Source organism: Plasmodium gonderi, assembly GCF_002157705.1.
Source record: "Plasmodium gonderi DNA, contig: Chr01, whole genome shotgun sequence".
In the NCBI taxonomy this organism is placed as follows: domain Eukaryota; phylum Apicomplexa; class Aconoidasida; order Haemosporida; family Plasmodiidae; genus Plasmodium; species Plasmodium gonderi.
Window position 1 is genome coordinate 480,451 of NW_021628925.1, and position 15,269 is coordinate 495,719.

At 31.3% G+C, this 15,269-nt stretch overlaps 6 protein-coding genes across 6 annotated transcripts; 1 reads left to right on the forward strand and 5 right to left on the reverse strand.

Moving 5' to 3' along the window:
• Positions 1–333: 333 nt before the first annotated feature.
• PGO_010880 (hypothetical protein, conserved) lies at positions 334–1,735 on the reverse strand (the record flags this gene model as incomplete). Its single annotated transcript, XM_028685728.1, has 4 exons — positions 334–513; positions 813–981; positions 1,129–1,308; positions 1,650–1,735. 4 exons carry the CDS (start codon positions 1,733–1,735, stop codon positions 334–336), a joined length of 615 nt encoding a protein of 204 aa, XP_028541529.1.
• Positions 1,736–3,119: 1,384 nt separating this feature from the next.
• Positions 3,120–4,490, forward strand: PGO_010890 (DNA repair protein; the record flags this gene model as incomplete). The annotated part of the gene is made up of 1 exon (XM_028685729.1): positions 3,120–4,490. One exon carries the CDS (start codon positions 3,120–3,122, stop codon positions 4,488–4,490), a length of 1,371 nt encoding a protein of 456 aa, XP_028541530.1.
• Positions 4,491–4,889: 399 nt separating this feature from the next.
• PGO_010900 (hypothetical protein, conserved) lies at positions 4,890–6,701 on the reverse strand (the record flags this gene model as incomplete). Its single annotated transcript, XM_028685730.1, has 5 exons — positions 4,890–4,966; positions 5,149–5,235; positions 5,485–5,643; positions 5,842–6,079; positions 6,450–6,701. 5 exons carry the CDS (start codon positions 6,699–6,701, stop codon positions 4,890–4,892), a joined length of 813 nt encoding a protein of 270 aa, XP_028541531.1.
• Positions 6,702–8,199: 1,498 nt separating this feature from the next.
• Positions 8,200–9,000, reverse strand: PGO_010910 (60S ribosomal protein L34; the record flags this gene model as incomplete). Its single annotated transcript, XM_028685731.1, has 2 exons — positions 8,200–8,496; positions 8,842–9,000. 2 exons carry the CDS (start codon positions 8,998–9,000, stop codon positions 8,200–8,202), a joined length of 456 nt encoding a protein of 151 aa, XP_028541532.1.
• Positions 9,001–12,212: 3,212 nt separating this feature from the next.
• On the reverse strand, positions 12,213–13,130 carry PGO_010920 (hypothetical protein, conserved; the record flags this gene model as incomplete). Its single annotated transcript, XM_028685732.1, has 1 exon — positions 12,213–13,130. The coding sequence occupies one exon, from the start codon at positions 13,128–13,130 to the stop codon at positions 12,213–12,215; it is 918 nt and encodes a 305-aa protein (XP_028541533.1).
• A 1,024-nt stretch (positions 13,131–14,154) lies between these two features.
• Positions 14,155–15,264, reverse strand: PGO_010930 (hypothetical protein, conserved; the record flags this gene model as incomplete). Its single annotated transcript, XM_028685733.1, has 1 exon — positions 14,155–15,264. The coding sequence occupies one exon, from the start codon at positions 15,262–15,264 to the stop codon at positions 14,155–14,157; it is 1,110 nt and encodes a 369-aa protein (XP_028541534.1).
• Positions 15,265–15,269: the final 5 nt, after the last annotated feature.

The window sequence follows — 15,269 nt, forward strand, 5'->3', positions numbered from 1 at the left end:
GTTTTAAAAAAAAAAAAAAACAAGTTCATTGTTTCCAAGGGGAATAGAAAAATTTCACATAAACACTTGTGTTTAAATACTGAAAAAAAAAAAAAAAAAAAAAAGGAAAAATATTTTTTTCTTTTGAATTTATTTTATTCTTTTTCATTTGAGTTTTTTTTATTCCTTTGTTTTTTTTATTTTTTTTTTTTTTTATAAATAGATACATCCTTCAAACAAAAAAATGTGGCTGAAATGCGACAAGAACAAAAAACGGACATAAATTTGTTTCTCGTAAAAAATAAAATAATTAAATAAAATAAATGGAGCTTTCAAATTTTTAAAGAAATAAAACTAAACCTTGAAAAACATCATGTATATAAATATGGGAAAGCACATGAACAAATTATCTAAGGTCCCACCGAACAGTTCTAAGATGCTTAGTGATAGGGCTAAAATTAAAATGTGTGTGTAGTTCTCGACATAGTATAGGGAAACAAGGGAGACGAAGAAGCAGGCCAGGGTTCCATGCAACTGCAAAGGGGGCGAAAAAAAAAAAGTAAACATGTAAAAAAGGGTAAACAGGCAGGAAAACAGGCAGATAAACAGGTAGATAAACAGGCAGGTAAAGAATAAAATCAGAATAACGGTAAGCACAGCTCAGAGTTTATAATTGTCAATCGAACTATATTTGATAACTACACTTCCATTCCCTCCTTTTAATGTGACGTTTCATCTTTTTATAAACGCATACAACAGTTGGAGGAATGTAGATAATGTATTGCATTCGATTTTTTTTTTTTTTTTTTTTTTTTTTCCTTCTTCTTGCGCACAGTCTTTTTCTTGTAAATGGAATATGTGGGGAATCTTTTTCCCACAATGGCTGCCATTGGATCAGCAAAGAAGATTGGAGTCAAGACGTATAGAGGAAGTTTAAAGAAAAAAAATAATGACACGATTATGTTGTATATGATAATTCCTTTGTCCTTGTTGACACCGAATCTGCAATTGGAGGGGAGGAGGGAGGTGGAGGGAGTTAAGACGACACGTGAGAACTAATGGCACAGCGTATTGGGTTAGGACAACAGACGGTGCACTAGACGAAGAACCAAATGAAGCATGTAGCAAAACGTTTTTACTGGTCTATACCTGAAAGGATAAAAGAAACAGCGTAAAATAGAAGTTGCCGCTATTAGATATATAAAAAGAACGCAATAACTATTCTGGCATGTACTTTTAACATCTTGTGAATGCATCAATCTTCTGTTTCCATTTATGCTTATGTCAAACAGCAGGATTATCAAGCCGCACAGCATATGGGCTAATTTTCTGAAAAAAGTGCAAAGAACATGTTAAAATGTGAATAATTTATTCTCGTGACGGAAAAGTTGCATTCGGTAAAAGGAAAAAAAAATGGAAAAAAAAAAAGGAAAAAAAAATGGAAAAAAAAAAGGAAAAAAAAATGGAAAAAAAAAAAAGGATAAAAAAAAAGGATAAAAAAAAAGGGAAAAAAGACGCATTGTTAATACACACAACAGGGTCAACAGGATGGGTTCCTTCATTTCATACACTAACAATGAATTTGTTGACAAACTTAGGTAGCACATCTCAGTCATGTATATACAGTTCTATCGATGTGAATGTAAACTTTTGTGTGTTATTATACTAACCTCGCATAAAACTTTGGTATTTTCTCCCATTTGTCAAGTACCGTTACAATGGCAGAAACCACAATGAAAAGAACGGTGCAGTTCATTTTTTATTTATTTGGAGATAACGCGGGCAGTGTCTAGAAGACTCAAATGGGATAGTTAATCTGTTGAAAAGTGGGGTGAGGGGTGGGGTGACTTGTAGGAAGTTCCCCTCCTTGTAACATCTTGAGGTACGTCTTTACCACTATGTGCCACTACTTTGCAGCTCATTTACCACTGTTTATTACTTCTTCAGAGATTCGCTTCATAACTTTGCAGCTTCATGACTTCACAACTTTATAACTTCACAGATTTACAGCTTTACAACTTTACAACGGGTTGCTCTTTTTTCTTTTTCTCATTCCCAGACTCCAAAGGAAAATGTGTTTTTTAATGTAGAATCATAATCCTAACTGGTGTGTCTTATTTTCCATCAAATTACGTCAAGAAGGATGAAATAATGAATTCCCCTCTTAAGGCGTTCCACGGTAAGAAGAAAAAAAAAAAAAAATCGAAACAAGGAAGAAAAGAAGCAACGAAATGGCGAAATGGCGAAATGGCGAAATGGCGAAATGACGAAATGGCGAAATGGCGAAATGGCGAAATGGCGAAATGACGAAATGGCGAAATGACGAAATGGCGAAATGACGAAATGGCGAAATGGCGAAATGGCGAAATGACGAAATGGCAAAATGACGAAATGACGAAATGACGAAATGGCGAAATGACGAAATGACGATACAATGATGAGATGAAAACTGTCAAAGATTAAGTGCCACCCTTTTTGTGTGTTCAGGAAATATTATTTTTTCCTTGTTTATTTTTGTCCACGAAAAAAAAAATAAATAAATAAAAAAGCACCTAAATGGTTCAAAAATTGAATTCATGAAAATGTATTGAGTCGTGAAAAAAAAGCGGCGTGATGGCTATAAAACACTTAACGAGGCTTACAATTATGAAATGCAAAAGCAGAAGAAAGAAAAAAAAAAAAAAAAAAAAAAAAAAAAAAATTAGAAAATGAGAATATCCAGAATGTGGAAATATTTATAATACACCATATGTATATCTCTCACCATATGATTATTTTTACAGTTGTGCAAATTGCATTTTATTATATTGTATTATATTATGTTATTTTTTATTATCATTTTTTTTTTTTTTTTTTTTTTTTTTTTTTTTTTTTTTGTAACGCAGGAAAGAAGTGTGCTTGAGTTGGAAAAAATGTGTCGAAAAAAAGGAAGAGCAAAAAAAAAAAAATGCATTACAATAAAGTATATATATATAATGCAGCACAGTAAAGTATATTTATAATGCAACACAATTAAGTATATATATATATATATATATATATATTATAATGCAGCACAGTAAGGTATATACTGCAACCAATGTACGGAATTCAAAGAATGAAATGAAGATAAGCACGTAAGAGTATGCGACACTGTAAGAATGATGCAGAGCGACGAATCAGAGAACGAAAGGGAAAAAGAAAACTACAACAACATCCTGTATGATGGGAATCTGAAGGACGAAATCGACTACTACGATGAAAATTTGCCACACATAAACTTTTATTTAAAGTTTCAGAAAAAAAACTTTTTGGAAAAATTTCTGCAAGAGGTTATGATATCAAATAAAAAGGACTCAGATGTAGAGAAAGAAGTAGAGAGTGGAAAAAATTTCCACATTTGCAATGATGAAGTAAGAAGTTGCGTGAACCCAATAGAGGTGGAGGTGCCAAAAAAAGAGAATACTACCACTTTAAGGGATATGCATAATCATGAAAATGAAGTAACTCAGTTGTACACGGAAGAGGGGTTTGGGGGTTTATGCAAGAGTAATCAGATGAGAGATGCATGCAAGAGTAATCAGATGAGAGATGCATGCAAGAGTAATCAGTTGAGAGATGCAGATACTTTGGAAATTTTAAATGATGGTGGATTTTACTTGGAAGAAAATTCAGAGATGGATTATACACAGTCATCTATTTCTCACTGTAAGGAACAGGGTTCCGATTTTTCAATTCCCCATTTGGTTGAACCGAGAGGAGAACAAATTTTGCAAGATTCTGAATTAAGCGAATCCTTGTTGAAGTTAAAAATGTCATGTATTGAATCAGATGCAAATGGAGATTTGATTCATCTAAACGAAAATGATGAAATTGTAAAAAGAATAAACAAAGTTTTTCAAAAAAACAAAGACAAATTTATTTTTAGTATTGAACGTAATATAGAAAATAGTGCAGAAATTATATTACAAGAATATTGTTTCTTATGTAATAAAAAAAAAAAATTAAATAAAATTTTAAGTGTTATTAACATATACATTTGTTACGATTGCAAAATACTTGATAGTAATTTTAGGATGATTTCTCTCACGAAATTAGTCAATAAATATTCTCTAAATACTTATGACATGTCTAAGTATGAAAAGCATTTAGCCCTTTTATGCACCAAAAATCCACGTGGTTATTCTAAACAGATGAAACTTTATTTTTTATTTCAAATTAAAGAAGTAGCTATACGAAAACATGGATCTATGGAAAAAGTTAAATCCTTGTACATGTCCAAAATTTTGAACTCATTAAAAAATGCTCATGGTACTACTGCATCTGCTTCTAGAAAACGCAAAAATTTACATAAATTCGCGAAACCGAAAAGTATTTATAGCCAGAAAATGAACACATCGCAGGTGCAAAAAATTATTTGTGATGATAATCAACACGAGTTTGATTCACCTCAGTGCACTAGTCAAGAGGACGGCCTTTACTTGAAAGTGTGTAAGAAGTGCACTTATCAAGTTGAATATATGCAGTTTTGAGAAGGAAAAAAAAAAAGGGAGAAAAACGTATCAGTAGAGGAATATCAGAAAGAGAATCAGTTGTTCCAAGCCACGGGTTGCTACATGAGTGCCTTGGTTTAGTCCGCTATTTTCCATTTTTAACCCATCCTGTACCTGGGAAAGGGTAAAAAAAAAAAAAAAAGAAAAATTTCAATACATACGAATACATGCACATATGAACTCAGTGAATGAGATCCTTGTGTAAAAAAACAGGGGCAATAAGGTTGCAAGCTGAAATGTTACCATATTTTGCCAAATGTTGCCATGTGTTGCTTTGTATTTCCTTGTATTGCCTTGTATTGCCAAATGTTTGATAAATATGTATGAACATGTACTTACTTGGGGCAAATGCTTATTACCTTGACGACGTTGATCGGGTTAGTCAAAAAATCTTTTTATGTTGTCTAAGGGCTCCTCTTTTAAGTTATAAACGAATGTGTACCAATCGACTATTCCTTAAAAAGGGAAAGGAAAGAATGAGCTAAAAAGTGATATCATATTTTATGGCAAAATTGTGTACATTTTTTTTTGTCTTTTTTTCGTCTTTTTTTTATGTTCTTTTTTTATCTGTTTTTATTTATTTTTTTTTTTTTTTTGCATTAGAGACTAGTTAATTTATTACTCAATTTTTGCTAACCATCGGATGGGGCCCACTCATGAATTTTATTTATGAACTGATCCATTGTTAGTTCGGAAAAATCGCTAAAGGATGAAAAAACACATTCTAAAAAGAGGGGAATAAAAGGGGCCATTTGGTAATTACAAAATAAACAACTCTGTATGAATACCAAATGAGAAGATTTTCCTAATTTCCTTTGTATCCCAAAGGACCTTTTCAAAGATTAATTTTGCTCGTTTTTGAGCATGTCTTTTTTTCCTCTTTTATTTCGTGTTTTTGAACATGCTTTTTTTTCCTCTTTTATTTCGTTCTTTTTTTTTTTTTTTTTTTTTTTTCCTTCACTTTTCCCTTTACCTATCGCGTCGTTCGATATGGACTGCTCGCTCACGTATTCATTTATAATTTTCAAATTAATTTTTCTGCTGACGTTTGGATCTGTTCCTGTGTTTTTGTTTTTGCTTCTAAACATTTCGCTTATTTTTCGACAATTCTCTACATAAACGATTGGGGATACTGAAGTTGGTAGAAAAGAAGTAAAGACAAAATGAAAAAAAAAAAAAAAAAAAAAAAAAAGAGAATGCAGCGAGAAACTGTGAATAATTACTGTGGGATATGTTCTGTCCATTCGATTAATAATAAATTAAGTACACATATGCATGATGAGTGATAGAATTAAACGATCGCTGGGAAATTTTCAAATATATCACGTACCCGGAATACTTATAGATCCTTGATTTTGAATTTGCCCAGAGTTTATTGTGAGCGGCCATTCAAATTTGGTTTGATTTAGAAAACTTTTTAGGATTTCAAAATTGATGGAATTATTACTTGATAGAAATAAGTTCTCCCATTTTTTTACTTTTTTTTTATTTTTGTTCAACTCTATAAATTCGTTATTGTGTGAAATGACATGTCCTAGGAGTTCTTGGTCAGACAAGCGTCCGAAAATCTTCAATGCGTGCGGTGGGGAAGGGGAGGGGGGACGAGCAGAAATGGGGACCGTGGCATGGTATAAGGGAAAAACGTTCATACAAAAATGCATGCACACCGTTCATACAAAAATGCATGCACACCGTTCATACACAAATGCATACACACAAAGGTAACCAGGGGGGGGGGTGTACATTCTCACATGCTTAGTTTTTTTGGTATGCTGTTTCGAATCTCAACCTTTCGAGGAAGTGACTCCCGGCAACAACAGTGATGGGGAAATATGTAAACGGGTCCTTTTCTTTTGATCAAAATTATATGCAATCTTTTTTTTTTTTTTTTTTTTTTTTTTTTTCTTATTACTTCTTATTTTTTTTCACAAAAGTTACCTTTATTATGTCAAAGACGAGGAATGCCCATGGAATTTGAGAAGACGAGTTATACTTTCCCTGCTTTAATGTTAAGAATTTTTTTTTAATAATTAATGAACTGTTTCTTTGATTTGACCGTGGGGATATGTTCAGACAATTTTTATTTAGTGTGTAATAATTTTTCAGTTTTCTATTTTCACTTGATATTAACAGTACATATGACATTAATGTAAAACAAAGAATCAGAAAAAGCAGCTTGTTTAAAAACATTTCTAATGCGCCCCCTGTGTTATTGTTTCTTCCTAAGTATTCTCCTTTGCATGTTACAACTTTGACAGTTCACACTGATCAAAATATATTTTTGTAGTCTCGATCTCTTTGTGCCTTTTCACCTTCTAACATAATATACTTCTCTCCTGAATTTTACATGTATTTATTTTACAATTTATCTACTTTTCTCTCCCCCCAAAAACTCCTCAATGAGGAGTGTTCAAAAGGGGACAAGAGAAAAATGCATAATTCATTGGGGGGGAGGGGTTGGGGGGCATATTTAGTTGAAAAATGTGTGAAGAAATTTGACGCATGGAGATAAAAACAGATACATGAGAAAAAAAACGTTGATTTTTCTTCTAAAAATTGTTATAAAATTTGTGAAGCACATGAAAAACGTGTTAAACATTCTCCAGCAATGTATATAACGCAGAGAGTTGAAAAAAAATAAATAAAATAAAAAAAAAAAAATGAAGTAAAAAAAAAAAAATAAATAAATAAATAAAATAAAACAAAATAAAACAAAACAAAACAAAACAAAATATAAATGGCTCATGTTTAATTTTCTTTTCCTTTCATTTTAACAAGTTTCTGAAAAGAGTAAGCCCCCCACCATCCACACCTACACGTGGGAAGGATGTGCAGTACGAGGCCATTTTACTATATGTGAATTTTGCAGTTTAAAAAGAAAAAAAAGGAGCAACTACGTATAAGAGAATTGCAAAATGGTTAAAAAAATGATGTTTTAAAAAAGAAACAAATCGTTTCTATTTTGTTCCTGTTTTTTTTTCTTTTTTTATATTTTTTTTTTTTTTTTTTTTTTTCACAGTAAATGCTATTTTCAGGGAAGTAGCATATTTTCATGACCAGTGAAGTTTCAAAGTATAATACCATATAGTTGTGCTAGGGTCTTCTACCTCACCATTTTATAAACACGTGTGTATACTTTAATTGTAAAATTTTAAAATGGTTTATATAAAAGTTTTGTACATTATATATACACACTGTGAAATGAAGAATGAAAAAAGGGGGGGAGGGGGGTTAGAAAAAAAATAAAAATAAAATATATAAAAAAATGAGAAATAGGAAAAAGGAGAAACAAAGGGTTGTTGTACACATGTGTGCATACATATATACATATATGCAAATATTGTGATAATGCTTATAAAATAGTGAAATTTATTCCAACGCTACGGGAAAAGACTCAGGAATAACAGGGTAAATGTGTGTGTGCGTGAACACATTATTACATTTTTAGCTTTTTCTCCTAATAGGGGTATATATTATAAAAAATATTGTAAGTTCTATATTTTTTGTTTGTTCTTCCAGTGCACGTAAAGACTTGTTTCATTGGAAAATACATGTATATATACAATGCACATACGTGTACAGGAATATGTACACATACGCACGCGCAAAAATATATGTATAAACATATACATATTATTTTTCATACATTTCTCTAGCGTGGACGAGGGAGAAAATAGAAAGTTTACATTCATCTGCCTTTTCTCTTATCCGTAACCACCTTCTTAGGTTTCTTATTATTAGTTGTAGTTTTCTTTGCGTCTTTGGATGTTGCTTTTTTTTTTTCCTTTTTAACTTTCTTCACTTTTTTCTCCTGTTTCTTCTTTTCTTTCAACACTTGTCTAACACATTTTTGCTCTTCAAAAAGAAATGCTCTCATAATTCTTTCTCTAATACATTTGGCACATATCGAGCCTCCATAAGCTCTTGAAACTTTTCTATCTTTTTTCCTTGCTCTTTGATTATCTGCTGGGCGTAAGGCTTTTACCTACAGAACGGGTAAAAAAAAAAAAAAAAAAAAAAAAAAATTGATAAAAGGAAAGATGTATATACTAGAAAAAATCTTTTTAAAAAAAAGGGTAATTGTTTACTGCATGTTATAAGCATAAACAAGGTGAAATGACAAAATAAGGCAGCTTTTTATTACACACATTGCTTCACAATTTACATGAAAAGAAAAGTATACACACAGGTATATATAAATGTGTGTTAGCGCCTCGTTGTTACATTCCTATAGCTATGTACATTTTCATATTTTTCTTTCCTTTTTTTTATGTTTTTATATTTTTCTCTCCTTCTTTATCTTTTCACATTTTTCTCTTTTTCTTCTTACCCCCTGAATGGCCATTTTACAGTCTGCACATTTTGGTTTCCCAGCCTTTTTTTTGACCACATGAATAGTTAACCTTCCCCCAGGTGTCCTGACAGGCCTTACTTTATTCGACTTTGTGTTGTAGTGATTGTGCTTGCGATAATGAACTCGTTGTGTCATTTTTTAAAAAATAAAAAGGGCAAATATAAGAATTCAAAAAATGGAGAAGTTCACAATAAGTGCTTTTTGTGAAAAGGTGAAAAAATTCCTGGTACATCAATATCAATGTATTTATATATATATAAACGTTGTAACTATTTTTCCTGCCTTAAATTTTTCACATACAGAAAAATCGAAAAACTAAAGCAGAAAATAAATATGTATGCACGTAAACACTGCAAATGGTACTCTAACATGCGCCGTGCTAAGCATAATGTTATGGATGTATGAATAAAAGTTTTGTTTATTTTTTTTTATATATTTTACTAAAAAAAAAAAAAAAATAATAAAATAAAAAAATATGATATAATTTTATTTTTTCAAAAAACTGCTCACTGTTACAGTTGGTGAGTGATGAGTGTATTTATAGCTAATAAAGTTTTTTTTTTTTTTTTTTTTTTTTTTTTTTTTTTTTTGATAAATTCGTGACTTTTAAAAAGAAAAATCGGGGATATAGCAGATTATTATGTGATTATGTTTCCTAGCTGGGTTATACTCGCAATATACATAATGCATACGTACATACATATATATATATATATATATAACAATGGTTACATAGAGCAATACATAATTCATTGGTAGAACTGGGGTAACTTGTTGCTTATACGTTTTTTATTATATAGGGCATAATGATACTTTCCAATATAGTATGTATATATATATTACTACCCTGCGCTTATGTTATAATACATAAACAATTGCACCACATGCAACACGTACGTTCCATTGTTATATTCTGCAAAAATTACGGTGTGCTGAATGTTTGTATGTATACTATATAACAAAGGGAAGGGGAGTAGAGGTGGAAAGAGAAAAAAAAAAAAAAAAGGATTCCCATTAAATTTGCATTGCAGTATTTAATAAAAAAAAAAAAAAAAAAAAAAAAAAGCAAATGTATTAATATGCAAACGCAACTCAAACGAGGTATTTTCCATTTTTGAGGGCTGAACACTTTGACGTTTTATTTTATGTGCAAGTTTTGGGATCGATATATATTATAATAAAAAGCAAAGGCGCGCGCGAACATAGAAAAAAAAAAAAATATCTCTAGCACCGTTTTTCTTTTCCTATTTCTAAAGAATATATAAAAAGTGTTCGTGGGGGAGTGTATCCCAGTAATTCTGGGAAAAAAAAAAACTACTCCTTTACATATTAGTACATACAGAAGAAGAGATGAGGAAGAGAAAGTTAGAATAGGAAATAACTACCCTTGGGGAGGAGTTATGCTTTTCCCTTCGTCATACATATATGGTTTGGGTTTGTGCTTGGCCCATTCGTCATACATATATGGCTTGGTTTGTGCACCCTTACCCCCCAACAATTGAAAAAAAAAAAAAAAAAAAAAAGCGCAATTTTTAATGAACTACGGGGGAAATGAACAAAATGATCGATTGTCGTGTCACGAATTTGTTATTAAGTCGTGTATTCTTATCCAAAAAGAAAAATACAATAAAATAAAAAAGGTTAAAATTGTTATGACATGATAGAGGATTTTTTTTTTTTTTTTTTTTTTTTTTTCTCCTTTTTCCATTCTTCGAAAAAATTAAATATGAAGTAGCTTGGGAAAGGAAGAGAAAACACAGGTAAGGAGTCAAATGAAAAAAAAGTTTTTAGTTTAAAGAGGTTTTCAATAAGTTCCTCTCAATATGTGTTGTAACGGTTTTCTCCTATTGCTATGTTGTGCTTATTTTAATATATATATACATGTACATTCCTAAGGCCCGATCGGATATTCGAAAAGAGGATCCCAGGAAAAATTGTATAAACAAATGGAGGAAGTGAAATATGTAAAAAAAAAAAAAAAAAAAATGCGAGATTGAAAAATGAAAAGTGAAAAATAGTTAAAAGATGACCACATAAAATGAAAGGGTGTGTTTGGGTGTCAAGCCTCCTAACATTTAGTAAAAGCCCTGCATATCTCACTTAAAAATGGCGAAGGGAGGAGAGATCTACATGTAGGGGAAAGAATCATTAAGTAACATATAATATATGGTGCTTAGTTTTTATTTATATAGGAAATGGTAGGAATATATGTACATATATATATATATATATATATATTACTACGTTCGAACCGTTGAACAATTATAGACACGTGTGCAGAATGATTAAGTGGAGGACAAATGCCTTCTTCTCATTGCTTCGCTATCGACCCTTTTTTAATTCCCATTTATTTATTTTATCTCCCTATGGTGCGTCAATTCTCGCTGCTTCATTTTATATTTTTGGTTAACATGTAGGAGAACATATCAAACGTTAACACATGCGTATGTTTTACTCATAATCTTGAGAATATATATTCATTTACGCCCAGGCGTGTGGTATGGACAAATAGTGGAGAATAAACCTCCCCCTTGCGTTAGTTAAAGTTTATAACGCATGCAAATATATATACATATGCATATGCAAATATACATACAGATACGTATAAATATATATATATGCACATGGTACAGAAACAAACTTGGTTAAACAGGAAAAAAAAAAAAAAAAAGAAAGAAAACGGAATTTTGTTAAAAACAACTGATACGAGAAATACATATTTATTTTAAAAAAATAAAAGAAAAAAAAAAAAAACATTGGATCGCGTTACACTATTTTTAGTGTGCACCCCAAAACTTAAAGGCGAATAAAATACAGACACATATGTTACATATAATATATCCATCGGATAGGTATGTGCACAATTTTCACCACTACTTTATATTCCTCTTCTGTTGTACCTCTCGTTATTAATTGCAGAAAAAATAAAAAAATCGGGGAAAAGGAAATTAAGTTCTATCTTGAAATCGCTAAGCAAATGTAGGATAACAGCATAACTGTTTTGTTCATCATATTTATTTTATTTTTTTTACTATTCCATGTTGTTATAATAATGTTGCGAATGTTGTAAATATACACATGTCAAAGTATGTATATACATACATTCTACACACTGTCGTTTTAAGAGTAGCTGACGATCCTGTATATATCAATATTCATCCACATGATTAACCAAAGTATCATGGGAAACAAAGGTAAATTCCTAAATTAATGAACACGTGCTTGCACACCAATGAGTAACACTATCGCTTAATTTAGATAACACTGCTCCCACCACCCTTCATCAATAATAAGCATAGAAATGGATAAGGGCATTTGATGGTGTGTGATATCCAATTGTGGCACTTTTAAACATACATGTGCCTTGGTTTTTTCTTGTTATTCATTTTATTCTCCATAGGAGCGGTAACTTTGTAATTTTTTAAAAATTTCAAATATTTTTTAAGTCCTGTGGTAGCATAAGAAGACAACTCTTTCTCAAACTCCTCTTTATAATGCTCCAGTGGTAGGCATAAGGTCGTGCAGAAATTACTGTGAATTTTATTGCTCTTCTTCTTTTTTTTCTCGCTGCTTTTCTCTTTTTCTTTCACATTTTTTTTCACATTTTTTTTCACTTTTTTGAACGTACTTGGCATAAAAAAGTTGTCGTCGTTGTAGAGTTCGTCTTCTGAGCTGGTCTCATCCCCTGCGTCAGCTTCGGCCCCTTTATCCGGATTCAATTTATGCCTCGATTTCTTCTCCAATTTATGCCTCGATCTCTTCTCCAATTTATGCCTTGATTTCTTCTCCAATTTTTGCTTGGATTTCTTCTCCAACTTCTGCTTCGAATTCTTTTCCAACTTCTGCTCCGATTTCTTCTCCAACTTCTGCTCCGATTTCTTCTCCAACTTCTGCTCCGATTTCTTCTCCAATTTCTGCTTCAATTTCTTCTCCAATTTCTGCTTCGACTTCATCGACCCATCCTTTTGGGAATTCCCTTTTATCACCTTTTTTTTCTTTCCACTGCCCACTTGAACTTTCTTCTGTTTACTTGTACTTTTTAGAACGTTCTCTTTTTTTTCCCCTTTTCCCATGCTCTTACACTCCTCCATACGCATGTTGCCATTTCTCGTGACACTGAGGGAGAGTAGTCCTTGCTCATCTTCGTTTCTCACAAATTCTCCTTTTCCTGTTCTTTCTCTTTCTTCTTCAATCGATAAAGTATTTGCACCAGCTACATCCACGCAATGGTCTTCTTCTCCATTGACAAAGTAACTCAGTGCCATATTATTTTTTTAGCCTTATTTTTCTAGCCTTACTTTTCTAGCCCTATTTTTCTAGCCTTATTTTCTTCCCTTTTTCTTTAGCGTTTCCTTTCCTCTCCTTTCTTTGCTTCTTTTCTTTTCTTGATTTCGGAAATTTGTATGGGGAACAAAAAAGGAAAAAAAAAAAAATGAGAAAAATCTTATTTATAAAAACATGGAGTAATAATCCTATATTCTGTATGAAGCTACACTAAATGGGCTATTGGAAAAGGAAATGATAAATTTTTTTTTTTTTTTTTTTTTTTTTTTTTTTTTCCTATTTTTTGCTAACCTCCATCCTTTATATAATAAAAAAAAAAAAAAAAAAAAAAAACAGTCTAGAAAGGGGGTATATATTATAAACTACCATAACCTACTTATTATTATAAATTTGTAAAGGTGATAAAATAAACAATGCCTAGCATTCTTTTTTTTTTTTTGTGCATCTCCCCTGTGAATCCTTTTTGCTTTCATCATTTAATGCTATTGCTCTGGGCGACAAATTGAAATACGGTGGGTAAAAACAAAAATGAAGCAAAAATGAAACAAAAAAATGAAAAAAAAAAAAAAAATATAGTGAAAATATGGTACAATGAAGCAGCGAAATATAGTATAATAATATAAATACTTTTTTGTGAGGATTATATTTTTTTTTTTCCTTTTGTTTGGAAAACAACGCCCTCTTTTTCTCTCAAGTTGCCTTTCGCTATGGTTTTAAATCCTGTTTTGTTCCATCCTAGATTGAATGAAAAAAAAAAAAAAAACTGTACTTTTTTTTTTTTTTTTTTTTACCCAGTTACCCGCATTTATTCTTTTCCAATTTTGGGAGGAAAGCAAAATTATAGGAAATCAAAACGAATTGATGGGCTCCTCTCAATGTATCTCATCTCCAATTATACCCAGTGTAATGTTGCCTCATGCTCAGTGTAATGTTGCCTCATGCTCAGTGTAATGTTACCTCATGTCCTGTGTTATGTCTGCACATGCCACCACCACCCCCTGGACGTTACAAAATCAGAATAATAAAAAAAGTAAACATAAAGAGTAGGACAGAAACGACAATTATAATGAGAGACATGAAAAAGGAAATGTTTTGGCTTTTCCCCATTTGCTTTAGATTTTTGTGAACATGGGATATATTATCTAAATTCGTTAGTTGCTTATGTGCGGACTGTTCTAACATTTGGTTATCCTGCACAATTATTTCTCTGTATGTTAATACATTTTCTTTCATTTCTTGTGCAAGTAGGCATAATTCTTCATCGACATTTTCATCACCTGACTTGTTCATACTTTTTCTGGTTTCGATTTTTTTTTCCAAATCTTTTTTTTTATACGCAAAAGAATATTCGTACAACAAATTATCATACTCATCTATTTGTTCGCTCCATTCTTTTAGTACCTCTTCCTTTAAAATTTCTATCCCATCATAGATTTCTTCTTTTCCAGAAGATTGGGTAGTTATTTTTTCATTCTTAGTTTTTTCTTGATTTGTATGCACCACTTCTTCGGCTTGTACATTAATCTGAATACGTCGTGATATTTCAGTTTTACTTCCCTCTGTCGTTTCTTTTTCCTCAACAAGTGGAGGTATAGTAAGAATAATACCACATTCTGAGTTCAAGTTCGAAGGTAAATTTGATGTTACATCCAAATTTATATCTTTCGATTGGTTTAATATGTCCCCCTTTACTCTCGAAATCGATTTAACAACATTTAACCCAGGGGATATTTCATTTAATGATTGCTCTTCTGAGATAGATCTTAAATTAGTATTAATAGGATCAGGAAATGTGTAATATTCTTTAAAGTATGCAGAAGAAATGGAGATATTATTTTTCAAAATGTTTGTAGGAACATAATTATCTATTTCCTTCCGAATGACATGTTCTAAACTTTCCTTTTTTGTAATAATTTTCTTCAAAATATCAATCTCAGTTACGTCTTCATATGAATTTACATTTTGCTTAAGAGATATGGAAAAATCAGCAATGTACGACTTTAGTTCGTTCAAAAAGAGGATTATCTTTTCCTGTTCTTCTCTTTGTTCATTAAAATTATCGCATGTTATTTCTGCTTCCCGGAGAAATTCGAAAATCTCATCAAATGAAATCATTTCCA